This window comes from Lampetra planeri, chromosome 42 (genome assembly GCF_965212315.1).
Source record: "Lampetra planeri chromosome 42, kcLamPlan1.2.h2, whole genome shotgun sequence".
Taxonomy (NCBI): Eukaryota; Metazoa; Chordata; class Hyperoartia; order Petromyzontiformes; family Petromyzontidae; genus Lampetra; species Lampetra planeri.
In genome coordinates, this window is record NC_136148.1 from 9,411,179 (window position 1) to 9,438,340 (window position 27,162).

General features: G+C 48.2%; 1 protein-coding gene across 2 annotated transcripts; it reads right to left on the reverse strand.

Annotated features, from left to right (window-relative positions):
- Positions 1-9,224: 9,224 nt before the first annotated feature.
- On the reverse strand, positions 9,225-27,098 carry LOC144732387 (charged multivesicular body protein 4b-like). Of its 2 annotated transcripts, none has more exons than XM_078613898.1 (5): positions 26,627-27,098; positions 19,562-19,739; positions 13,347-13,461; positions 12,784-12,901; positions 9,225-11,348 (listed from the first exon to the last, which is right to left on the reverse strand). In XM_078613898.1, exons 1-5 carry the CDS (start codon positions 26,802-26,804, stop codon positions 11,284-11,286), a joined length of 654 nt encoding a protein of 217 aa, XP_078470024.1. In that variant the 5' UTR covers positions 26,805-27,098; the 3' UTR covers positions 9,225-11,283. The 2 variants fall into 2 exon arrangements, with proteins under 2 accessions (XP_078470024.1, XP_078470023.1); XM_078613897.1 differs by having other exon boundaries at positions 9,225-11,351; positions 26,627-27,000.
- Positions 27,099-27,162: the final 64 nt, after the last annotated feature.

A 27,162-nucleotide genomic window follows, 5' to 3' on the forward strand; every position in this document is an offset into this window, starting at 1 on the left:
TCCCTGCGGAGAATACAATGCCAGTGAGTGGAACGCAGTCTGAAAGTCACCGTAAACGTGAACACAATCAGTTAAGATCCGAAATGGTTTATTACGTCCTTCCAATGATTGCTAAGCCAGAATCCATCTTCTCGGTTAAAATTGTCTCTGTGTTTGTATATGTCATGGGTCGGCAACCTACGGCTCCGGAGCCGCATGCGGCTCTTTACGGGCTGCTTTTTGACGATATGTACGTATGTACAGTATGTACTCAGATGCATTGCGGCTATTGAAATACTGAATTTTGTACCGAATTGGAAAGAAATGGCTCTTCTTGTTATTTTGGTTGCCGACCCCTGGTATATGTGGATCGCCTCACGAACGGATCTCTCATGATAGCCAGATGGCTTGCAGAGAACCTCTGTCTTGGAGAAGTCAATGTCATGTGAGCTCACTGAGTTGTAACAGTGATCTGCCACGGCTGAGGTGTTTGTCCTACCGTGTTTCAGGTCTGCTTTATGTTCACGGATGCGGTCCGAGACATGTCGTTTGGTTTCCCCAAGGTAACTGCTACCACAGAGGCAACTTAGTTTGTAGACGCCAGGGTACTGTATGTCTGGAACCACATCTTTTACAGACGGGACCAGATCACGGATTTTATGTACTGTGTTGAATCGGACCTGGATCTTGTGTTTAATCAGGATTTTGGAGATCTTTTTTGTGACCCCAGCAATGTAGGGTAAGGTGATGGTCTTGAAAGGCTCCTCAACAGGATCCTTCTTGATGGTTGGAGTGATGGCTTTGCGGATTGTGTAGTCGGAGTAACCATTAGCCTTAAGAGCGTGGCGTACGTGTTTGAGTTCACAGGCAATGTGTTCCTGGTCGGAGATGCATTGGGCTCTATGGTATAGAGTCTTGATGAGGGAATTCTTCTGGGATGGATGATGGTGGGAATCCGGTTTTAGGTAAGCATCCGTATGGGTGGCTTTCCTGTAGACAGAGTGGTCATTGAACCATCAGGTCTCCTTTTAATTAGGACATCCAAAAAGGGTAGCTTGCCATCTTTTTCGACTTCCATGGTGAATCTGATGGCTGGGTGTATGGAATTGATGTGATCGAGAAATTGGTCTAGAGCAGGTCGGCCATGTGGCCAGATGACAAAAGTGTCGTCTACGTACCTCTTCCATAAGGTCAGACATACAGTACCCTGGCGTCTACAAACTAAGTTGCCTCTGTGGTAGCAGTTACATTGGGGAAACCAAACGACATGTCTCGGACCGCATTCGTGAACATAAAGCAGACCTGAAACACGGTAGGACAAACACCTCAGCCGTGGCAGATCACTGTTACAACTCAGTGGGCTCACATGACATTGACTTCTCCAAGACAGAGGTTCTCTGCAAGCCATCTGGCTATCATGAGAGATTCGTTCATGAGGCGATCCACATATACAAACACAGAGACAATTTTAACCTAGAAGATGGATTCTGGCTTAGCAATCATTGGAAGGACGTAATAAACCATTTCGGATCTTAACTGATTGTGTTCACGTTTACGGTGACTTTCAGACTGCGTTCCACTCACTGGCATTGTATTCTCCGCAGGGAATGGATTCTTTGCTCCGCTGCAAGTTTTCCCCCCACGACTCACCCATTGACACGACGGTCAATGGTACAGTGTATAATAACAAATAGTATAACATTTATATGCTTAATACAATGTACAAAGTAATATATAGTATCGTAATTGTATAGTAAACATATAGCAGTGTGATACACATTAGGGTGGGTAGAATAATACATAGTGTTATATTGAAATGTATAAGGTATAGGGTGGTTTATAGCAATACAGTATATAATTTAATGTTGGGTTTATCTATGGCAGTATATAGTACGGTGTATGCTCGTGTGATGTAAGAGAATAAAGTTTAGATGGAAGCATATTATATAATTTTTACGACGTAGAATTGTAATGTATTACTTGCTGTTAGTAACTCAGCTTATTATAGAGTATAGTAAGTATACTGATGGTGCTATGCAGTTTAGACTTTAGTTTTTTATGTACTTTATGCTTTAGTTTTCAACGTGGTTGTTTAGTAAATGAAGCTACATACAATTAACATTCCTTTCCTTTGTTAATGCTACTCCCTGCACCCTCCCTTGGTGCTGCTGATCCTGCATAATGCATAATATGACTTTGAAACCCCCCCCGCCCACCTCCTACGCATTTCCCATGAATATGCTAAATTCCTCTTCATATGCACATTCTTTTTGTTAAGGCGCTCTTCCACCTCCAACCCAGCTTATATATAAGCTCCTAGCTTGGTAGTGTCTCATTCTTCACCTGAAGACGGCTGCTTGCGTTGTAGCCGAAACTTCGTGAGAATTATTTTATTATGTTTTATTTTTATTATTTTATTACTTCCCTTCTACGTGACTTTACCGAAAGAACCAAGAAGATGAATCCCTGCAGTCACGAAAGCTTTAAATCGAAATTTAACCGCCTCTACGGGGAGGGTTTCCACGTAACTTTGAGATCCTTCAACAAGCTCCGTGATAAGAAGGCTCAGCTAATCGAGTCTCTCACCTTTCTGAAGAGATGCCGCGACTCTAAGGTAATACCAAACGCCTTTACACTAACATCTGCTGCTGTAACTTCTTCTAATGCGAAACGAATTCTGTCTAGAACTAGCTTAGCTCTTATCTCAGAGAAAATCAGACTTACGCGCACCGAACTAGATCAGTTAGACAAGACACTCTACAAATCACACTTATCTTTGAGTGCAACAATGTCCACATCGGATTGGGAACATGTGGAAAAAATGACTGCCTCTTCAGCTGCCGCTATGTCGACTAAATGTAAGGAAAACTTGATTTCCAAATTCAACCGCCTCTCAAACAAGAAACCGGACACACACATTGAAAAGCTAGATGTTAACAAAGTCGTAATCAATCGCAGAAACAGTTCTATTTCTGAAGGTCTGAAATCCGTTTTAGCTAAAGGACTAAACTTTGCAGTCACACCTAGACACATACCAGTTAATGAGATAATTGCTCGAGTAGATGTAGCTCTCAAGGGCTTGAGTCACATCGCTGCAGACGTAGCAAGATCTGAAATCTCTGTAACCCTCAAAAACGCTAAGATGCCAGCTAGCAACATCAGCAAAGATGAGCGTTTTGAATTAGCTCAATTAAAAAAGAGGGATGACATTGTCATCCTCTCAGCCGACAAAGGCAATGCCACTGTCATCATGGACAAAACAGAATACAACAACAAAATCCAAGAACTACACAACGATGGCAGCTATACAAAAATAAAAAGAGACCCCACCAACAGCCTCGTCTCAAAAACCAAGCAAATCATTTCTGATTCAACCGCATTAATTGATCAGACCAAACAGTTCTCGTTGAAACCTTCTGCAGCCAGGCTACCAAGATTATACGGCTTGCCAAAGATACATAAAGAAGATACACCTCTTCGTCCCATTGTCTCTACTATCAACTCCCCCACCTATAAATTGGCTCGTTTTTTGTCTGAAATCCTATGGCCTTTCACTGGAAAAACCACCTCTGCGGTACTAAACTCTACTGACCTGGTATCGACAATCAAGGGGATTGCCCTGTCCCCAGACGACCTGCTTGTCAGTTTTGATGTGGTTTCCTTATTCACTAAGGTTCCTGTACCTGACACCATCGCAATCATTGAAGACTTGGTTCATCAAGGACTGAATGCTGGGGTACCCCCCTGGTGAGACACTGCTTAACGAATACATACTTCACCTGGAATGGAACTTTCTACAAGCAAACTGAGGGCACCCCAATGGGCTCCCCCCTATCTCCGGTTGTAGCCAACATCGTCATGGAGAAATTTGAGACTGACGCCATCCAGACTGCCACTCTACGCCCGACCTTATGGAAGAGGTACGTAGACGACACTTTTGTCATCTGGCCACATGGCCGACCTGCTCTAGACCAATTTCTCGACCACATCAATTCCATACACCCAGCCATCAGATTCACCATGGAAGTCGAAAAAGATGGCAAGCTACCCTTTTTGGATGTCCTAATTAAAAGGAGACCTGATGGTTCAATGAGCCACTCTGTCTACAGGAAAGCCACCCATACGGATGCTTACCTAAAACCGGATTCCCACCACCATCCATCCCAGAATAATTCCCTCATCAATACTCTATACCATAGAGCCCAATGCATCTCCGACCAGGAACACATTGCCAGTGAACTCAAACACGTACGCCAAGCTCTTAAGGCTAATGGTTACTCCGACTACACAATCCGCAAAGCCATCACTCCAACCATCAAGAAGGATCCTGTTGAGGAGCCTTTCAAGACCATCACCTTACCCTACATTGCTGGGGTCACAAAAAGATCTCCAAAATCCTGATTAAACACAAGATCCAGGTCCGATTCAACACAGTACATAAAATCCGTGATCTGGTCCCGTCTGTAAAATATGTGGTTCCAGACATACAGTACCCTGGCGTCTACAAACTAAGTTGCCTCTGTGGTAGCAGTTACATTGGGGAAACCAAACGACATGTCTCGGACCGCATTCGTGAACATAAAGCAGACCTGAAACACGGTAGGACAAACACCTCAGCCGTGGCAGATCACTGTTACAACTCAGTGGGCTCACATGACATTGACTTCTCCAAGACAGAGGTTCTCTGCAAGCCATCTGGCTATCATGAGAGATTCGTTCGTGAGGCGATCCACATATACAAACACAGAGACAATTTTAACCTAGAAGATGGATTCTGGCTTAGCAATCATTGGAAGGACGTAATAAACCATTTCGGATCTTAACTGATTGTGTTCACGTTTACGGTGACTTTCAGACTGCGTTCTCCGCAGGGAATGGATTCTTTGCTCCGCTGCAAGTTTTCCCCCCACGACTCATACTCACTGGCATTGTATTCTCCGCAGGGAATGGATTCTTTGCTCCGCTGCAAGTTTTCCCCCCACGACTCACCCATTGACACGATGGTCAATGGTACAGTGTATAATAACAAATAGTATAACATTTATATGCTTAATACAATGTACAAAGTAATATATAGTATCGCAATTGTATAGTAAACATATAGCAGTGTGATACACATTAGGGTGGGTAGAATAATACATAGTGTTATATTGAAATGTATAAGGTATAGGGTGGTTTATAGCAATACAGTATATAATTTAATGTTGGGTTTATCTATGGCAGTATATAGTACGGTGTATGCTCGTGTGATGTAAGAGAATCAAGTTTAGATGGAAGCATATTATATAATTTTTACGACGTAGAATTGTAATGTATTACTTGCTGTTAGTAACTCAGCTTATTATAGAGTATAGTAAGTATACTGATGGTGCTATGCAGTTTAGACTTTAGTTTTTTACGTAGTTTATACTTTAGTTTTCTACTTGGTTGTTTAGTAACTGAAGCTACATACTATTAACATTCCTTTCCTTTGTTAATGCTACTCCCTGCACCCTCCCTTGGTGCTGCTGATCCTGCATAATGCATGGGCATAATATGACTTTGAAACCCCCCCGCCCACCTGCTACGCATTTCCCATGAATATGCTAAATTCCTCTTCATATGCACATTCTTTTTGTTAAGGCGCTCTTCCACCTCCAACCCAGCTTATATATAAGCTCCTAGCTTGGTAGTGTCTCATTCTTCACCTGAAGACGGCTGCTTGCGTTGTAGCCGAAACGTCGTGAGAATTATTTTATTATGTTTTATTTTTATTATTTTATTACTTCCCTTCTACGTGACTTTACCGAAAGAACCAAGAAAACAAATATATACTTTCAACTCTTCCAAAAAATGTGACAAGTGGATCCTGTTTAGCTGAGTGTACTCCTGCTAAGTTTAAGCTGTGGTTGTCACAGTTGACAAACAATGCTCTGTGATTTTTGTCACATATTCGTTGTTGAAGGCCGATATATGCCCAGTCATCACAGCAGCATTGTCATAACATTGTGCCCGACAGTCGGCTAGAGGTATGTTGTCAGATTTCAGTCTCTCGACAATGACTCTTTCTAGGCTTGCTGCATCTTTTGCATGTATCTCGATATAACCTATGATTCTTTGATAGTTACTTTTTTAGTTTGAAAATCCACATCCACAAATCTTACGACCTGAGAAAGCTGTTCCCGATGTCCTAGATCAGGAGTTGAGTCAAGTAAGATACCGTAGTACTTGTTTTTCCTGATATCACTCAACAATTGGTTCTTTACAGTCGACGCAAGTATGTGGATAAATGCATTCTGGATTTCCGGTGACAAATAAGAAACTGATCCCGGATTTTCTCCTGCGTGCTGTACGTGTTTTGCTAACAATGGGTCACACTGAGCAACGAGTTTGATCAGCGCGAGAAAGTTTCCAACATTTTTATCCTCATCCGTATTAAAATTTTCCGCGTACCAAAATGTAATTACATGACATGTAGGCTGTGTGTGGCGGGATGATTTGTGCAGTAGTTTCAGGCTGCCGCGCCCGCCGCAATAAGTTATAATGTAAAGTTGCAAGCCTCATTTTGGCGCCCCTTTACCTTGGCGCCCAGGGACATATGTACCCCCTGCCCCCCCCTAGCTACGCCTCTGCACCAGGCTTGGCAGCGTATATTTAAGCTGGGTTGGAGGGGGAAGGGGTGCCTTGACAAATGAATTTGCATATCAAGAGAAATTTTGCATATTTATGGGAAATGCAGATAAGGGATTAGTCACTACTTGTGGAATGCGTAGGTGGGGGGGGTTTCATAGTCATATTATGCCCGTGCATTATGCAGTATGCAGGATTAGCAGCATCAAAGGGAGGGAGTAGGGTTAGCAGTAAGAGGGAAGGAATTTTAATAGTAAGGAGCTGCAGCAGCTAAACCACCACGTAAAAACACTCAAATATAAACTACATCAGTATCATCAATATACTAAATATACTCTCCAATAAGCTGAGCTACTAACAGTAAGTCATACATTACAATTCTATGTCGCAAAAAATATAATATGCCTCCAGCTAAACTTTTTTCTCTTACAAGGCGCCCCTTCCCCCTCCAACCCAGCTTAAATATACGCTGCCAAGCCTGGTGGTGCCCATTCAGACGCTGTCTTTCCGACAGACCTGTTCTTCACCTGAGGACGGCTGCTTGCGTTGTGGCCGAAACGTCATGAGAATTATTTTATTATGTTTTATTTTTATTATTTCCCTTCTACGTGACTTTACCGAAAGAACCAAGAAGATGAATCTAAGCAATGTTTAACAGTTTCCATAACCCCATGACACCATGTTTTCTCTTACAAGGCGCCCCTTCCCCCTCCAACCCAGCTTAAATATACGCTGCCAAGCCTGGTGGTGCCCATTCAGACGCTGTCTTTCCGACAGACCTGTTCTTCACCTGAGGACGGCTGCTTGCGTTGTGGCCGAAACGTCGTGAGAATTATTTTATTATGTTTTATTTTTATTATTTTATTATTTCCCTTCTACGTGACTTTACCGAAAGAACCAAGAAGATGAATCTAAGCAATGTTTAACAGTTTCCATAACCCCATGACACCATCGCACTTTTCACGAACCCACCGCCCTAAATTCTACAATGCACCGCAGGGGCGCGATGATGGAGCGGAGCTGATTTGTCACCCGGATCGCAACCCCCACCCCCCACCCCGAGCCATGAGAATTTATTTTGCATCGCACTCCGCATCCCAGCCACAATGAGCAACTCGCTCTGAAAGTGACCTGCGGAAACACAGTGTGCGACACGATCCCACTCCGACCTATCTCGGAGTGAAGCTGAACGCTGCAATGCTGCAGTTGACTCCGACACCCTGGCTGGCCGTGCTGGCGCCACCTCTCTCTCCCAAACAATCGCCGCGACGCTGCAACCTTCCGGCAAGTCCTGCGAATCGAGGACAACAGTCGCCTTCCCATTCTCGTCAGGACCTCAACAACATCCATGGTCACCGCTTGAAGTCACCCCCAAGCCCTTTGGACCCATGCACTTCACCTTAAACAATGCGAATCCAATCCCGATGAAGCCTGGGGAGCGAAACGGAGTTCAAAGGAACTCACAAACACCTTGTTGTGAAAACCCCAACGCAGAAGATCCCCGGGGGTTTGATCTTCCACGAAGCTCACGGTCCACCCTAAACCGCATCCACTGCACAAACTATGGTAGTAGATGCGGATGATACCTGATGCACAAATGGAAAATTAAAAACTCCCCAGTAGTAGCAGCGACTTAAAACTTTCGTGCTGCAGGAATTCATATTATTTGGTTCTTTCAGTAAAGTCACGTAGATAGAAAAATTATAATAAAAATAAAGTTAATACAAATACCACGTTTCGATCGCAACACAAGCGGTCGTCATCAGGAAAAGGGTTAGCCTCTAAAGGCAAACTGTTTATAAAGGGCGTAGCCCAAGTGTATCAGCAGCAGCAGTAATGCCAATGCAGCAGCAATGCCAATGCAGCAAAGGGCCACCAGGAAATCACTGCACCCCACTCCACACACCACACTGCTGACGGTGGAGGTCGATTGACAAGAAAACACAAGTTATAACCCAAAGTGGTTGATGACATCTTTCCAATGATTGCCGAGTCTATAACCATCCTCTCGGTTGAAATTGTCTGTCTGTATATATGGATGGCTTCATGAACGGATCTTTGTTGATAGCCAGTAGGCTTGCAAAGTACCATCGTCTTAGAGAAATCAATTTCGTGAGCCAGCCGCAATAATAAAAATGATCAGCCACAGCAGAAGTATTGGTCCTACCGTGTTTCAAATCTGCCTTATGCTCACGAACACGGTCCGAGACATGTCGCTTAGTTTCCCCAATGTAACTGCTGCCGAAGATACAGCTTAGTTTGTAGACGCTGGGATATTGCATGTCAGGAATCTAGTCCTTCACAAATAAAATCAGATTACGAATTTTACGTACTGTGTTAAATCGGACCTGGATCTTGTGTTTGTTCATTTTTTTGGAAATAGTTTTGGTTACCCCTGCTATGTGTGGCAGGGTGATGGTTTTCATTGGATCCTCTGATGGCTCCTTCCTCACGGTTGGGGTGATGGCTTTGCAGATTGTGTCGTCAGAAAATCCGGATATTCTGACAATCCTACAGTACCCCGGTCGCTGTGGTGTAACATGCCAGGGCCATTGCCTAAGTTGATGTGCCCATTGATGAATTTTATTTCAAAATATTTTATTTCATGACTCGCACAATGAAGCATAATGTCAGTGTAAAGTTGCACACTTTTATTCAGATTAATTTACAAAGAGTAACTATATACATGCTTTGCTGCTGTACATTGCAAAATGTACGTATAGCAAAATACATCTAACAATAACAGCAATTATAAGAAAAAAAAATACATTTCATATATACAGATTTAAATGCCATAGCCCAGGACCAAATTAAACTGTTGCATTATCGAGAAATTGATTTGATCCGACACCATCCGTTAATAAGCAACCGCGGTCGGTGCCGCCTCTCCCTTCACCAGAAAAGTTCCAATCAAGCAATCAAGCTTCGCAACCGCAAGAAACTCGGGGGGGGGGGTTGTGGAGGGAGTGATTAATTATCATGCACGGGAGAAGGGGTTGAGAAACTACTACAGGGGGAGTACGGAACAGCCCTTCAGCTCCCACCAGGGAGCAGCTTGGCACCATCACACTTCAATAAAAATGGAACCAACTTGATATTAAACTGTAAAAATGTTTTTAAAGAAATGTGCATGGTGCAACTTGTAGTTAAACCAACAGCAACTTCGACCTTAAAAAAATAAAGTTCATGTTGTAATTTATTAAGCTAGCAACTAAGTTAAATAGGAAACCACCCGGAATGAAAGCGAGAGCAACTCGTAATTTAATTAGGAAAAAAATACAGCGTTGATAGGCAACTTAGAATTACATAAAGAGGTACTAGGAATTTAATCGGGAACAATTTGGAGTCACTAGATCAAGTTGGATTGGCAATGGACTCAACCATAGACAACTCCAAAAGTGCTGAAGAATGTTAATAGGTGCAACTGGGAAATTTTCTTCAACACCAAAGTTGCACTCAAAACAATTTGGGATTGAATCGAGCACAATTGAGTACCTGACTTTAGCAGCAAACCATAAAGACAAACCAGACTCACACTGGATACAACTTATAGTAGCAAACAGAATCTCCACCAGGCCCTTGACTTGTTGTCTAATATTTACATTGCCATCCGCCATGGTGGACTGTGGCGATTACCCACAATCCATCATGACAGTGGATAATAAATTGTGATCTTGCTTTACTGCATTCAGTGGGCCTCGTGGTGTTTGTGCAGGGCAACCCAACAGGATGTTTTTCCAATTTGCTTTGGTTTTCCCCACGACTGACCCTTATCATTCCATGGTTTGTACAGTGCCTTGAGATGCTGCTGCATTTCAGGCACTCAATGTAAATCCAAAACCTAATTTGTTTGACAGGCCACACTCTGGTGACAGAATTTAGGCAAACATGTTTGCCTTGGTCTCACAGCCCCTGGCCTCATATATGGGGGAAATGCATAAAGTTTCCAGCACAGGATTACTTGGCCATTTGTACACAACACTCAAAAATCTAGCTTAAGGCGCTGGGAAACAAAGGCACGCAATGCTTATCTGTATTTTCACCTACAAGGGTATACGTTTTTGGGCTCCTTTTCAGGCTTCGAAAATGCAATTTGAATTTTGTTGGTTGTTTTTTATATGCAGGATGGTGGTAAGCAGCCTTAAGAATAGGTGATCATGGTCACATTAACAGGGCATTTGGATTTGGTCAATTAGATTAAAATTATCACTGAAATTACCATGCTACTTCCTCTTGTATAAGAAGCCTTTACACCTTCTGCTTTGCCGCTGCACTCGGGGGAAACATTTTGCTTCTGGCTGCAAATGTAGGTGGCGTGCTTCCGAATGTTAAAAGCATCAAGTTAATAGGGCTACAGTCATATTTTGATTGTGAAGGTCGGTGAATTAAATATTCATACCACGACACAAATGCATGGTACAGGATTCAATGCCAAAAAGTTAAAAGTGTTCCACACCACGGCCCTTTTCTTTTGTAAGAGCACGCGCCGTGATCTCTCGCCACTAGCGTTGACGCAGTTCGGTGCACGGTCTACACGCGCTCCCTTTTGTTGAGCTGCAAAGGGCCAAGCCGAGCCCTCCTTGCCCATAGGAATTGGGAAAACTGCCCAGGAGGAAGGGGCGGGGGTGGGGGTGTGGCGCCCAGGAGGAAGGTTGGGAAGAGACCTGGGACGGTGTGGAGGGAGCAGGGGGTGGCTCAGTTGGCCCAGGCAGCCAAATCCCTCATGTCATCATCATCTTCCTCTTCCCTTTTCTTGGTGGCTGCTTGTAAACGCAAACAAAAAAACAAACACACACACACATAAGGTGGCTGGATCAGAATCAGAATGTATTTATACTGCAGGAGGAATCCGATGAGCTATAAAGCTCTTTTTCACAGATGTCCAGTCGGGGCGGGTCAGAACGTTCCAAAAACAAACAATACAAAATCACAAATCGGAGTGAAAGGTATAGGAAAGGTAAACAAATCACTTCTAAATATATATACATATAAAACTGAACTATGTTTTTTCTTACCAGGTAAAGCCTACTTACTGATTTATTAACTTATTTTCAGAAGTGACCTGGCCAAAATGATGGCTGCTCAAGCAAGCTTACAAAAATGAGTACCCATCAGACTGTGTTTAAACTAAGGCAACAATTGTTTACTTTAGCAGAACCAGCCTCACTGAGCGCTACTTGTTAACGAGGGCCTTGCTTGGAAAAATCCATTTTTGAATCGTTCCTCTCGGATCAGGGGGGACACCGGAGTGCCCAGAGAAAAACCCCCTCGAATGGGGAGTCACTCCTCAAACTCCACACAGATGGCAAATCAACTTGCTCTGGTGCTTACAAAAGGCACCTTGTTTTCCTGTAGCAATGAACAAATAATCACATTTCCAAAAAACTCGGAATTGGACCACGTTTCCAAATAAAATAGCGTAGGTGTCACGACATCACACGTGGCATCGTAAAATAGTTGGATTGGTATAGCACACCATGTGACAAGATGATACTGATAGTATCACAATATCTCGACTTGTGTGGCATTACAAGTGTGGGTGGTGGCAGTCGGCGCTATCCACGACCAGCGTGTTTGTTTGGAAAAAGTCTGAAAGCATGTGAGTGTAACAGCATGATTGAGCGTGTGTAGGAGCATTCACGCTTGTGTGTGACAGCATACACGTGTGAGTTTGTGAGTATGTGAGTGGAACAGGAAATGCATTAGTGAGCACGTGTGAGAGAGCATGTGAGAGTAAGTGAATGTGCATGAACATGCGAGATTGAGCATGCGAGTGAGAGAGCATGTATGTGTGTGTGAGAATGTATGTACGTGTGAGAGTATGTATGTGTGCGCAAGTGAACGGGTGTGCACGTGAGAAATACCAGGCTCAGACAAACACATACATAATGAGAAGGTGGAGAGCGACAGCATAGTGTTTAGCGCACTACGCTACGAACCTGGTGACCCGAGCTCAATTCCCACTTACTGCTAACAACAGCGATGAATATCTGCACCAGTCCTGGGCCTCCTTGAGCTCAACTCAACTTTAAATGGGTGTCTGGTGCAGTAGCTATGTATGTATGTATGTTAAACTCATTTCGCGACGTACGTAGCCAAGCGTGCTAATCGGAGATGCAGTGTGTATGTGCTCGATAACACAGCACTGGCGCCAACAGTCTGCATGGTTACACGAAGGGTATTTGTCTGTGTTACCAGGCCGGGATGGCAGCGAGGCGGTGGGCACACTGGGGAGCTGGCTGCCGCCCACTTCCAGAAGCTCCTTGTCCAGCTCCTCTTGCTCCAGTTCCTCCAGCTCGGCCATGAGCTCGTCCTGCACCGCATCACAGATACACAAACACACAGAGACCGAGATGGCGTTACACGCAAACACAGAACGAGACTGTGGTAACACAATCACAAAACGAGGTGGTGTATACACACAAACACACACAGAATGAGACTATGTTACACACAGTCACAGAACGAGGTGGTGTTACACAGACACGTATGTATGTAGAACTTATTTCGCAATTCACGTAGCCAACCGTGCTAATCGGAGGTGGGGCAAGGACAACAAACTAAACACAAATACGACACAGTCACACACAGAATGAGACAGTGTTACAGTGCCACGCGCACACACAGAACGAGGTGGTGTTACACGTACACACGCATACAGAACGAGACGATGTCACACAGTCACACACACAGCGTGAGACGATGGCACACAAGTCACAGTTACACACACACAGCATGGGAGGAGGGGCACTCGTCACCTCGTCCATGTCGTCCCCGAAGCCGACGGGCTTGGAGATGGCGTCCGAGATCTCCTGCGCCAACTCCTGCTGTTCGTGGATGTCGCCCATGAGCTCGTCCACCTTGTCTATGTCCCTGGACACCAAGGACACGCGCGGAGATGCGGCAACGTTACACAAGCACGTGAGTATTGACAAATTAAAAAGCGGACACTCCCCTCTGTCTCTCAGTAGATACTTTCCCCTCTGTTCTCAGCACACACTCTCCGAGAGTTACAGAGTGTGGCAAGTGTCCGTGCGATGTATGCATCACAAGTAGGAGAGAGTGGTGAGTGTGAGCGTTGTGTGTCACATGTAGGAGAGAGTGGTGAGTGTGAGTGTTGTATATCACAAGTAGGAGTGGTGAGTGTGAGTGCTGTGTATCACAAGTAGGAGAAAGTGGTAGTGTGAGCGCCGTGTGTGGCAAGTAGGAGTGGTGAGTGTGAGCGCTGTGTGTAACAAGTAGGAGTGGTGAGTGTGAGCGCTGTGTATCACAAGTAGGAGAATGGTGAGTGTGAGCGTTGTGTCACAAGTAGGAGAGTGGTGAGTATGAGCGCTGTGTATCACAAGTAGGAGTGGTGAGTGTGAGCGTTGTGTGTCACAAGTAGGAGAGCATGGTGAGTGTGAGCGCTGTGTATCACAAGTAGGAGTGGTGAGTGTTAGCGCTGTGTATCACAAGTAGGAGAGCATGGTGAGTGTGAGCGTTGTGTGTCACAAGTAGGAGTGGTGAGTGTGAGCGTTGTGTGTCACAAGTAGGAGAGCATGGTAAGTGTGAGCGTTGTGTGTCACAAGTAGGAGTGGTGAGTGTGAGCGTTGTGTGTCACAAGTAGGAGTGGTGAGTGTGAGCGTTGTGTGTCACAAGTAGGAGAGCATGGAAAGTGTGAGCGTTGTGTGTCACAAGTAGGAGTGGTGAGTGTGAGCGTTGTGTGTCACAAGTAGGAGAGCATGGTGAGTGTGAGCGCTGTGTATCACAAGTAGGAGAGCATGGTGAGTGTGAGTGTTGTGTGTCACAAGTAGGAGAGCATGGTGAGTGTGAGTGTTGTGTGTCACAAGTAGGAGTGGTGAGTGTGAGCGCTGTGTATCACTAGTAGGAGTGGTGAGTGTGAGCGCTGTGCATCACAAGTAGGAGAGCGTGGTGAGTGTGAGCGCTGTGTATCACAAGTAGGAGTGGTGAGTGTGAGCGTTGTGTGTCACAAGTAGGAGAGCGTGGTGAGTGTGAGCGCTGTGTATCACAAGTAGGAGTGGTGAGTGTGAGCGTTGTGTGTCACAAGTAGGAGAGCGTGGTGAGTGTGAGCGCTGTGTATCACAAGTAGGAGTGGTGAGTGTGAGCGTTGTGTGTCACAAGTAGGAGAGCATGGTGAGTGTGAGCGTTGTGTGTCACAAGTAGGAGTGGTGAGTGTGAGCGCTGTGTATCACAAGTAGGAGTGGTGAGTGTGAGTGTTGTGTGTCACAAGTAGGAGTGGTGAGTGTGAGCGCTGTGTATCATAAGTAGGAGTGGTGAGTGTGAGCGCTGTGTGTCACAAGTAGGAGTGGTGAGTGTGAGCGTTGTGTGTCACAAGTAGGAGAGTGGTGAGTGTGAGCGCTGTGTGTCACAAGTAGGAGTGGTGAGTGTGAGCGTTGTGTGTCACAAGTAGGAGAGTGGTGAGTGTGAGCGCTGTGTGTCACAAGTAGGAGTGGTGAGTGTGAGCGTTGTGTGTCACAAGTAGGAGTGGTGAGTGTGAGCGTTGTGTGTCACAAGTAGGAGTGGTGAGTGTGAGCGCTGTGTGTCACAAGTAGGAGTGGTGAGTGTGAACGCTGTGTATCACATGTAGGAGTGGTGAGTGTGAGCGCTGTGTGTCACAAGTAGGAGTGGTGAGTGTGAGCGTTGTGTCACAAGTAGGCGTGGTGAGTGTGAGCGCTGTGTATCACAAGTAGGAGTGGTGAGTGTGAGCGCTGTGTATCACAAGTAGGAGAGTGGTGAGTGTGAGTGCTGTGTATCACAAGTAGGAGAGAGTGGCGAGTGTGAGCGTTGTGTGTCACAAGTAGGAGAGCATGGTGAGTGTGAGCGCTGTGTATCACAAGTAGGAGTGGTGAGTGTAAGCGTTGTGTATCACAAGTAGGAGAGCATGGTGAGTGTGAGCGTTGTGTGTCACAAGCAGGAGTGGTGAGTGTGAGCGTTGTGTGTCCCAAGTAGGAGAGCATGGTGAGTGTGAGCGCTGTGTGTCACAAGTAGGAGTGGTGAGTGTGAGCGTTGTGTGTCACAAGTAGGAGAGTGGTAAGTGTGAGCGCTGTGTGTCACAAGTAGGAGTGGCGAGTGTGAGCGTTGTGTGTCACAAGTAGGAGTGGTGAGTGTAAGCGCTGTGTATCACAAGTAGGAGAGCATGGTGAGTGTGAGCGTTGTGTGTCACAAGTAGGAGTGGTGAGTGTGAACGTTGTGTGTCACAAGTAGGAGAGCATGGCGAGTGTGAGCGCTGTGTATCACAAGTAGGAGTGGTGAGTGTAAGCGCTGTGTATCACAAGTAGGAGAGCATGGTGAGTGTGAGCGTTGTGTGTCACAAGTAGGAGTGGTGAGTGTGAACGTTGTGTGTCACAAGTAGGAGAGCATGGTGAGTGTGAGCGTTGTGTCACAAGTAGGAGTGGTGAGTGTAAGCACTGTGTATCACAAGTAGGAGAGTGGTGAGTGTGAGTGCTGTGTGTCACAAGTAGGAGTGGTGAGTGTAAGCGCTGTGTATCACAAGTAGGAGAGCATGGTGAGTGTGAGCGTTGTGTGTCACAAGTAGGAGTGGTGAGTGTGAGCGTTGTGTGTCACAAGTAAGAGAGTGGTGAGTGTGAGTGCTGTGTGTCACAAGTAGGAGTGGTGAGTGTGAGCGTTGTGTGTCACATGTAGGAGAGAGTGGTGAGTGTGAGTGTTGTATATCACAAGTAGGAGTGGTGAGTGTGAGTGCTGTGTATCACAAGTAGGAGAAAGTGGTAGTGTGAGCGCCGTGTGTGACAAGTAGGAGTGGTGAGTGTGAGCGCTGTGTGTAACAAGTAGGAGTGGTGAGTGTGAGCGCTGTGTATCACAAGTAGGAGAATGGTGAGTGTGAGCGTTGTGTCACAAGTAGGAGAGTGGTGAGTATGAGCGCTGTGTATCACAAGTAGGAGTGGTGAGTGTGAGCGTTGTGTGTCACAAGTAGGAGAGCATGGTGAGTGTGAGCGCTGTGTATCACAAGTAGGAGTGGTGAGTGTTAGCGCTGTGTATCACAAGTAGGAGAGCATGGTGAGTGTGAGCGTTGTGTGTCACAAGTAGGAGTGGTGAGTGTGAGCGTTGTGTATCACAAGTAGGAGAGCATGGTGAGTGTGAGCGTTGTGTGTCACAAGTAGGAGTGGTGAGTGTGAGCGTTGTGTGTCACAAGTAGGAGTGGTGAGTGTGAGCGCTGTGTGTCACAAGTAGGAGTGGTGAGTATGAGCGCTGTGTATCACAAGTAGGAGAAAGTGGTAGTGCTAGCGCCGTGTGTCACAAGTAGGAGTGGTGAGTGTGAGCGCTGTGTGTCACAAGTAGGAGTGGTGAGTGTGAGCGCTGTGTATCACAAGTAGGAGAGTGGTGAGTGTGAGCGTTGTGTCACAAGTAAGAGAGTGGTGAGTATGAGCGCTGTGTATCACAAGTAGGAGTGGTGAGTGTGAGCGTTGTGTGTCACAAGTAGGAGAGTGGTGAGTGTGAGCGCTGTATCACAAGTAGGAGAGAGTGGCGAGTGTGAGCGTTGTGTGTCACAAGTAGGAGAGCATGGCGAGTGTGAGCGCTGTGTATCACAAGTAGGAGTGGTGAGTGTAAGCGCTGTGTATCACAAGTAGGAGAGCATGGTGAGTGTGAGCGTTGTGTGTCACAAGTAGGAGTGGTGAGTGTGAACGTTGTGTGTCACAAGTAGGAGAGCATGGTGAGTGTGAGCGCTGTGTATCACAAGTAGGAGTGGTGAGTGTGAGCGCTGTGTGTCACAAGTAGGAGTGGTGAGTGTGAGCGTTGTGTGTCACAAGTAGGAGAGTGGTGAGTGTGAGCGCTGTGTGTCACAAGTAGGAGTGGTGAGTGTGAGCGTTGTGTGTCACAAGTAGGAGTGGTGAGTGTGAGCGTTGTGTGTCACAAGTAGGAGAGTGGTGAGTGTGAGCGCTGTGTGTCACAAGTAGGAGTGGTGAGTGTGAGCGTTGTGTCACAAGTAGGAGTGGTGAGTGTGAGCGCTGTGTATCACAAGTAGGAGAGTGGTGAGTGTGAGTGCTGTGTATCACAAGTAGGAGAGAGTGGTGAGTGTGAGCGTTGTGTGTCACAAGTAGGAGAGCATGGTGAGTGTGAGCGCTGTGTATCACAAGTAGGAATGGTGAGTGTAAGCGCTGTGTATCACAAGTAGGAGAGCATGGTGAGTGTGAGCGTTGTGTGTCACAAGTAGGAGTGGTGAGTGTGAGCGTTGTGTGTCACAAGTAGGAGAGCATGGTGAGTGTGAGCGTTGTGTGTCACAAGTAGGAGTGGTGAGTGTGAGCGCTGTGTATCACAAGTAGGAGGGGTGAGTGTCAGCGTTGTGTGTCACAAGTAGGAGAGCATGGTGGGTGTGAGCGTTGTGTATCACAAGTAGGAGTGGTGAGTGTGAGCGCTGTGTATCACAAGTAGGAGTGGTGAGTGTGAGCGCTGTGTGTCACAAGTAGGAGTGGTGAGTGTGAGCGTTGTGTGTCACAAGAAGGAGTGGTGAGTGTGAGCGTTGTGTGTCACAAGTAGGAGAGTGGTGAGTGTGAGTGCTGTGTGTCACAAGTAGGAGTGGTGAGCGTGAGCGTTGTGTGTCACAAATAGGAGTGGTGAGTGTGAGCGTTGTGTGTCACAAGTAGGAGTGGTGAGTGTGAGCGTTGTGTGTCACAAGTAGGAGTGGTGAGTGTGAGCGTTGTGTGTCACAAGTAGGAGTGGTGAGTGTGAGCATTGTGTGTCACAAGTAGGAGTGGTGAGTGTGAGCGTTGTGTGTCACAAGTAGGAGTGGTGAGTGTGAGCGCTGTGTGTCACAAGTAGGAGTGGTGAGTGTGAGCGTTGTGTGTCACAAGTAGGAGTGGTGAGTGTGAGCATTGTGTGTCACAAGTAGGAGTGGTGAGTGTGAGCGTTGTGTGTCACAAGTAGGAGTGGTGAGTGTGAGCGCTGTGTGTCACAAGTAGGAGTGGTGAGTGTGAGCGTTGTGTGTCACAAGTAGGAGTGGTGAGTGTGAGCGTTGTGTGTCACAAGTAGGAGAGTGGTGAGTGGTGAGCGCTGTGTATCACAAGTAGGAGTGGTGAGTGTGAGCGTTGTGTGTCACAAGTAGGAGTGGTGAGTGTGAGCGTTGTGTATCACAAGCAGGAGTGGTGAGTGTGAGTGCTGTGTATCACAAGTAGGAGAGAGTGGTGAGTGTGAGCGTTGTGTGTCACATGTAGGAGAGAGTGGTGAGTGTGAGTGTTGTATATCACAAGTAGGAGTGGTGAGTGTGAGTGCTGTGTATCACAAGTAGGAGAAAGTGGTAGTGTGAGCGCCGTGTGTCACAAGTAGGAGAAAGTGGTAGTGTGAGCGCCGTGTATCACAAGTAGGAGTGGTGAGTGTGAGCGCTGTGTATCACAAGTAGGAGAGTGGTGAGTGTGAGCGCTGTGTGTCACAAGTAGGAGTGGTGAGTTTGAGCGTTGTGTGTCACAAGTAGGAGAGCATGGCGAGTGTGAGCGCTGTGTATCACAAGTAGGAGTGGTGAGTGTAAGCGCTGTGTATCACAAGTAGGAGAGCATGGTGAGTGTGAGCGTTGTGTGTCACAAGTAGGAGTGGTGAGTGTGAGCGTTGTGTGTCACAAATAGGAGTGGTGAGTGTGAGCGCTGTGTATCACAAGTAGGAGTGGTGAGTGTGAGCGCTGTGTATCACAAGTAGGAGAGTGGTGAGTGTGAGCGCTGTGTATCACAAGTAGGAGAGGTGTGTGTGAACGCTGTGTATCACAAGTAGGAGAGTGGTGAGTGCGAGCGCTGTGTGTCACAAGTAGGAGAGTGGTGAGTGTGAGCGCTGTGTATCACAAGTAGGAGAGTGGTGAGTGTGAGCGCTGTGTATCACAAGTAGGAGAGGTGTGTGTGAACGCTGTGTATCACAAGTAGGAGAGTGGTGAGTGTGAGCGCTGTGTATCACAAGTAGGAGTGGTGAGTGTGAGCGCTGTGTATCACAAGTAGGAGAGAGTGGTGAGTGCGAGCGCTGCGTTGTGCCATCTTACATGTTCTGGTGCGCATTCTTCATGGCCTTGGCGGCGAAGCCCATCGTCTTGAGCACCTCGGTGTTGGTGTTGGCGTTCTCGAGCGCCTCGCGCTGGAACTCGATGGTGGACAGCGTGCCGTCGATCTGTGCCAGCTGCTTCTCGTAGCGCTTCTTACGCTTGAGCGCAGCGAGAGCGACTGCAGATGGACAGCACACGCACACAGTCACATTTATAGATTCGTGCACACGCACCACCACGTTCGTCTCCTCGTTAGCCTCGTAAGCACCACTGTTGTTGCATATCATGGCCAAGAAATCAAACCCGGGCTGCTGGCTTTGTAGCTCTGCAACGACACTATTCCACACGCACACTCGGAAACAAAGAACCCAAGTTCAGACCATTTGGGAAAGATTTCCGAGTATATTAACAAATAGGTGATTCAACTGCACAACACAAGTCTCACCAGCACTGATATTTCTGACCACACAATTGCATGAATTACATATTTTAACCCGAGTTGACCTAGGGGGATCAGGGCAGGCACTCGTACCACTTGCCCCTTATGACATGAATCATTGCTAACAACAATACACCACTCCACGGGTAATTGTAGTGCCAGCTTCGTGACGCGCTCGCATTTTAGATGAGCGTTATGCGCATATTAATCCTCGAGGCAGTCGCGCAGCAGCATGTCACGATGAACATCCTGTGCTTACACTGCCAAAGAGCGAAAATAAAGCGGGGGTAGGTTTTCTTCTTTCACCTAATCGCCATGGCAGAACGCCTCCCTCTAGCGCGACTGACAATCACGGCGGCATAATGCACGGAAACGACAACCTGCAAAAGGTTGGGGTTTTTAAAGAGCATCCCACAGTGTCAATCGTTGCCTCTTAATTCACAAGAGGCGTTTCAAGTGCCCACCCTGCTACCAACGCCCTGAGCTGCATTCCTCAACCCACAGCGCCTTCGACGCATAAAGACTCGGGGGCCAAATGCTCTTTTTGTCAACCAACTACTGGATGAGGGCACTCCACGCCATGTGGGTCACGAGGGTTATAAATACATCACCACACTTGCCAGAGCGGGGGTGGGTTAAGGTGGGGAGTATAGATTGAACATAGTACGGGACAATTAAGTTTGCTGAACTGCCCTCTGCTGGCACATGGTACATAAAGACTAATATCATGTCGAAGGGTCTCCCTGCTCAAAAGCTACAGACCCATTCCCTAAGACTCAGTGTCAAAAACTACAATTATCTAGCTCAAACAAATGTGGTGGCGGTGTGGCGATGTCTGTTGGCAGCCCGACGGCAATGGTGAAAATTCCACATTCTTGGTGGTTGGCAGTCTCCCCACGGAGGCAAGAACTGTTCATTTCCCACAAAGAGAGACAAACGTATTGTACCTGGAAGGATGATGGGTTTAGTAGACCCATACTGAGCATTTTAACTCGAAACCTTCCGATTCAGATCCAAGGACTATGAAACGGCACCACCCTACAGAATAATACAGACAAACGGAGTGCATTTAATACAAATAAAAAAGACTGAGTGATGTAAATTGTTTTAAAAGACCTACTGAGAGGAAATTTTCAAATATAGCTGTATATGAGCTTATAATTAGGAATATCCCAATACTTCAAACAAACCTCCAAACAAAACAGCCCAGAGGTTGGCCAGTTTTACTCATCGGGCAGTCAGCATAAAACTGTAAAGTGCTTTAAGGCTAAACATTCACATACCTACGATCATCATCAGTGAAACGAGTAATTCAACTCCTGTGACGCATGCTGCTGATGTGAAGTAGTTAAAGCCCATTACACGTCTCTAGTACACAGAGATCCTCCATTCAGTCTCCACTGTTTGGAACGTGTGCTTTTATGGGGCACCCATCGAGTCCAGCGTAGCGTAAAGACGGTGGTGTGACCACTACCACCACGGAGGCCCACACCTGCCACTGTCTCTCCAGATTGCACAATGTTGACTATTTCACACTGTGTGCTCTTTCTACAGCGGAGGCGAGACCCATGTGGCAGGTGGCAAGAGCTGTGCTTGCTGCCCCCTCGTGGAGCCTGCTCTCTGGGGTTGCAGCACCCACTCCAAAACAAGGGGAAAGAGGCACGCTGCCGTTGATCAAGTACAACCGGTCAACTCACTGGTGAATGAGGGTCCCCCTATGCCATGCAGGCATGCGGGTTGTGACGGTAGTTTGACCATACTCGGTGCAGACTTGTGAAGGTGGGGAGCATAGACAAGGGAGCATAGAAGTACAGTAGAATAATGGATGTTTCTGCATTGCCAATGTGAGGCTCTGCCTGTTGTTCTGGAAGGATGTTTGATTCATGGAATGAAGGACAGCATAACTAGGATATAAATGGCATTAAAAAAATATAAAAAAACAACAAAGACACCCGGTGATTTACCATTTCTTCCTTGTCAAATGGATGACACCACTGAACTATCTGCTGGGTACAGGAAGCTGCATTTAATTTGTAATGGTCCACACCTTCACCTCAGTCGATGTCATTACAATCTGGACAAACCAGGCTTGGATGGAGCAATGGCCACATGATATCATACACGCCCGCGTCATGTTAATGTACACACCTTCCCACTGTCCACTTGTAGCTTCAGATACAAAACGTTGTTTTGTCAATTCTTAAGACTCACTTTACATTTCCCACAGACCAGCCGTTCCTGTTCCATCCAGATGCAGCTAAAACAGTGCAACAAATAAACACGCTCACTCTTTCTTTTGCAGAGTGCTCATGATCTCAAGGTTTAGAGTCAAAATCCTGGCCAGGACTGACTCCTTCAGCAGATAATCATCATCTCTCTCTGGGGTGCATCAGTTAAATAATACCTGATGAGATTGCTCCCATTCATGGTTTTTCTACAGTGGTCATCCTATGAACAGAATTCTCATTGTAACAGAAAACATGAAGGCTATTCCACTGACTCAGGGCTCTTTATAGGTATATAAGCAGTACCCAACGCTTGAACATAATTTGGATTGGGTCACTGTGCCCCAGGTTTCAGTATCAACCTAATAGATCTGACCTGACCTCAGAGAATGTGACTACTCTTGCGACTAAGGCTTCAATTCCTTTGTCCTATGTCCAATGGAAAGGTCTTTGGCTCCAACTCCCTCCAACGCGTCCAATCTTGAGCCTCCTAAATTTCACTCTACGGGCCCCAAAATTATTACAATTTAAGGTTGACCCACACTTAAATAAGTACCCGGCGTGACCAGTAAACATCAGCACTGGGGAAACAAAGGCAGCTGGTTGTGGCGCTGCCCTCACAACTCCTTCGTATATCACGTCAGTTCACTGCCTACACTTACCCCCCCAATAAGCTATACAATGTCAAAGGGAGTTTTTCAGTTTGTTTGTGTGTGAGCAAGTGTTTTAAATGGCATGAGCGATGTGGTGATGTCACCACCACCGAGTGCAAACGGTGGTTGATGTTGTTGTATTCGAGAATGTGCACAAGGCACTGACATCTCAGCGAGTAGAACGAAGAGCCACTTTGTGACGTAAAACCACAGACCAAGAGACCTGTGGAGAGTTGCACAACGCATCGCTTCGGGTGTTCTCATTACTGATTAAACACGGATTGCGCCATTGATATGCCACACGGGCCATAGAGGTGACAAATGTGCCGTGATGTCACATGAATACACACCTCCTGTGTACCTTACCTCGCATTACAATTTAGTTGAATCTGTACGGAAACATCACTTCATGCAGCCCCCTTAGACCACGTGTACAAATCCACAAGTTGCCAACAAGCCACATGTTCAAGGCTGGGTTCAATCATATTGTGTATGACCAGGCGAGCGTACAAAGAGACCGCAGCAGTCTCTTTCACAAAGGTAGAGTCTGAGATGAAAATCCAGCTGGAACATCACAGTTCAATATCTACTCACCGACCCAGCCAGGAGGCACTGTGGTTCACACACTCACCAATCCAGCCGGGAGGCACTGTGGTTCACACACTCACCGACCCAGGTGGGAGGCACTGTGGTTCACACTCACCAATCCAGCCGGGAGGCACTGTGGTTCACACACTCACCGACCCAGCCGGGAGGCACTGTGGTTCACACACTCACCAATCCAGCCGGGAGGCACTGTGGTTCACACACTCACCAATCCAGCCGGGAGGCACTGTGGTTCACACACTCACCAATCCAGCCGGGAGGCACTCTGGTTTACACACTCACCAATCCAGCCGGGAGGCACTGTGGTTCACACACTCACCGATCCAGCCGGGAGGCACTGTGGTTCACACACTCACCAATCCAGCCGGGAGGCACTGTGGTTCACACACTCACCAATCCAGCCGGGAGGCACTGTGGTTCACACACTCACCGACCCAGCCGGGAGGCACTGTGGTTCACACACTCTCCAATCCAGCCGGGAGGCACTGTGGTTCACACACTCACCAATCCAGCCGGGAGGCACTCTGGTTCACACACTCACCAATCCAGCCGGGAGGCACTGTGGTTCACACACTCACCGATCCAGCCGGGAGGCACTGTGGTTCACACACTCACCGATCCAGCCGGGAGGCACTGTGGTTCACACACTCACCAATCCAGCCGGGAGGCACTGTGGTTCACACACTCACCAATCCAGCCGGGAGCCACTGTGGTTCACACACTCACCAATCCAGCCGGGAGGCACTCTGGTTCACACACTCACCAATCCAGCCGGGAGGCACTGTGGTTCACACACTCACCAATCCAGCCGGGAGGCACTGTGGTTCACACACTCACCAATCCAGCCGGGAGGCACTGTGGTTCACACACTCACCAATCCAACCGGGAGGCACTGTGGTTCACACACTCACCAATCCAGCCGGGAGGCACTGTGGTTCACACACTCACCAATCCAGCCGGGAGGCACTGTGGTTCACACACTCACCAATCCAGCCGGGAGGCACTGTGGTTCACACACTCACCAATCCAGCCGGGAGGCACTGGTTCACACACTCACGACTCTCGCAACCTCCTCCAGCCCGCCCCCGGTCCACCTCCTCCTCTCTCGCTGCGCCCACGCGATTCGACCCCGTGGCTCCCTCCGACACCCACCCGCGCCGTAACAGTAAATATTCCCAACTTGTTGTTTCTCAAAACCCACGGCGTTTCGACCCATCTCTACCGGTACCCCTCCCTTATACTACCTATGTACCTGTCTGTGTCACGTCCCTTGCCCTCCCGTCTCTCCATTTGCCGTCGAGTCTCCACGTCTCCACGTACCACAGTGTCTAGCCAGGGGTAAGCGAACCGCCCCATAGGTCTCAACGTCAAACGCCAGCCATCAGTTGTCCATCCCCTGCACCTCCGCTGAAGCAGGGTCGGCTACGTACGGTGCAAAAGAAGTTCCAACATACATACGGCACCACCCCCGTGTCTTCCCGGGTCGCCGACCAACTCTCACGAGCGCGCGTCGCTTCCCGTGTACCCCTCTGCATTGTCATTCTAACCCCTTTATTATCCAGCGAATGATTTTACAGTTAGAGCCCCAGATAAACAAGGAAAATAAAAAATAAGTTATTGTAGACGTACGTCAATGTAATGTGAGTGAACGTCAGCCCACGTAGCTAGTCATGTGACAGCCTCCTCCAGCACGTCCGCCCGCAATGTATACAAACCACTAAGTGACCAACTCGAACCGTGCGCCCGTGTTTCCCTCTGTCCATATATTCCCATGAATCTGTGTCCATGTTGACAGCATGTGCCGTCTATCCTGTGTTAGGTTTCCGTGCTGTCTCCACCTGTAGCTACGTCCCAATGTGTTATGTAGTTGCCGTGTCTCCTCCCCATGCCTCGACGTATGTCCCTTATGGCGGTCTCCCGGGGTACTAAACAATACTAAATGGCCGAGGCAATTACATATTTTACTTCTGGGACACTTCTTTTCCAGGGGTGTACTTCACTCCGCGACTGGGGTACCAATCAATCCGGGGTACCAATCAATCCGGGGTACCAATCAATCCGGGGTACCGCCATGAGGGTCATCCTCCGTCTTCATGTCCTCAGGTCCCCCCCGTGTCTCCATGTCTCCCCCTGTGCCCAGACGTCTCCCCACGTCTATCCTCGTGTCTCCCCGTAGCCCTGCGTGTCCCCCCCCCCCACCCCCGCTTTCTCGCGTCTCCCCATATCCCTGTTGTCTCTTCTCAAACCCTTTCGTATATCCCCGTCCACCTGTCTCCATGTCGCCGTCTCTCACCCGCCCTCTCCATTGCTCTTCCCCTTGTCTCTCGACCCAGCCTCGCTGTCTCACCCACAATCTCCCCTGTCCCCATGTCTCACCCACAAAGTCCCCTCTCCCCGTGTCTCACCCACAATCTCCCCGTGTCTCACCCACAATGCCCCCTCTCCCCGTGTCTCACCCACAATCTCCCCGTGTCTCACCCACAATGCCCCCTCTCCCCGTGTCTCACCCACAATCTCCCCGTGTCTCACCCACAATGTCCCCTCTCCCCGTGTTTCACCCACAATGTCCCCGTGTCTCACCCACGATCTCCCCTCTCCCCGTGTCTCACCCACAATGTCCCCGTGTCTCACCCACAATGTCCCCTCTCCCCGTGTCTCACCCACGATCTCCCATCCCCCCGTGTCTCACCCACAATGTCCCCCATCCCCCCGTGTCTCACCCACAATGTCCCCCGTCCCCGTGTCTCACCCACAATGTCCCCGTGTCTCACCCACAATGTCCCCGTGTCTCACCCACAATGTCCCCGTGTCTCACCCACAATGTCCCCGTGTCTCACCCACAATGTCCCCGTGTCTCACCCACAATGTCCCCGTGTCTCACCCACAATGTCCCCGTGTCTCACCCACAATGTCCCCGTGTCTCACCCACAATGTCCCCGTGTCTCACCCACAATGTCCCCGTGTCTCACCCACAATGTCCCCGTGTCTCACCCACAATGTCCCCGTGTCTCATCCACAATGTCCCCGTGTCTCACCCACAATGTCCCCGTGTCTCACCCCGTCTTCCGGTGTCACCTTATCCCCGCGTGTGTCACCCCACCATCTCTCCCCCCCTGTCCCCGCGTCTCCCCCGCGTCCTCACCGCGCTTGTTCTTGGTGCCGTTCTTGCGCGCCGTGGCGATCTCGGTGTCGATCTTCTTCTCGAGGAACTCCTGCTTCTTGGCGAGCATCTCCTCCGTCTCGCGCAGCTTCTGCAGCGCCTCCTGCGGCGTCACGGACGTCTTGCTCTTGCCGCCGCCGCCGCCGAAGAACTTCAACATGATGGCCGCGTTTGTCGTCAACGACGCTCGCGAAGAGGAGTAGACGGAGGGGAGACGGAGAGGAGACGGAGGCAAGACGACAAAACGACGACGACGCGCGGGGGCCGCCGAGAGTCGCCGGAGAAACGCGAAATGGCGCCGAGCTCCAAATGTCCACAGCGCATCGGGAGCCACCTCGAGCAAGAGCCGCTCCCATTGGCTGGCGGGGCCCTACAGCGGCGCGCGATTGGGTGACGCGGCGCACCGCGGAGCCAATCGCGAACGTCGACGCGGCGGCGCTCGCCCATGCGCGCTGCGGTATTAGAAGCAGGGGGGGGGACACAACGTACGATGACGTCACCGGTGAACCACTCCCTGT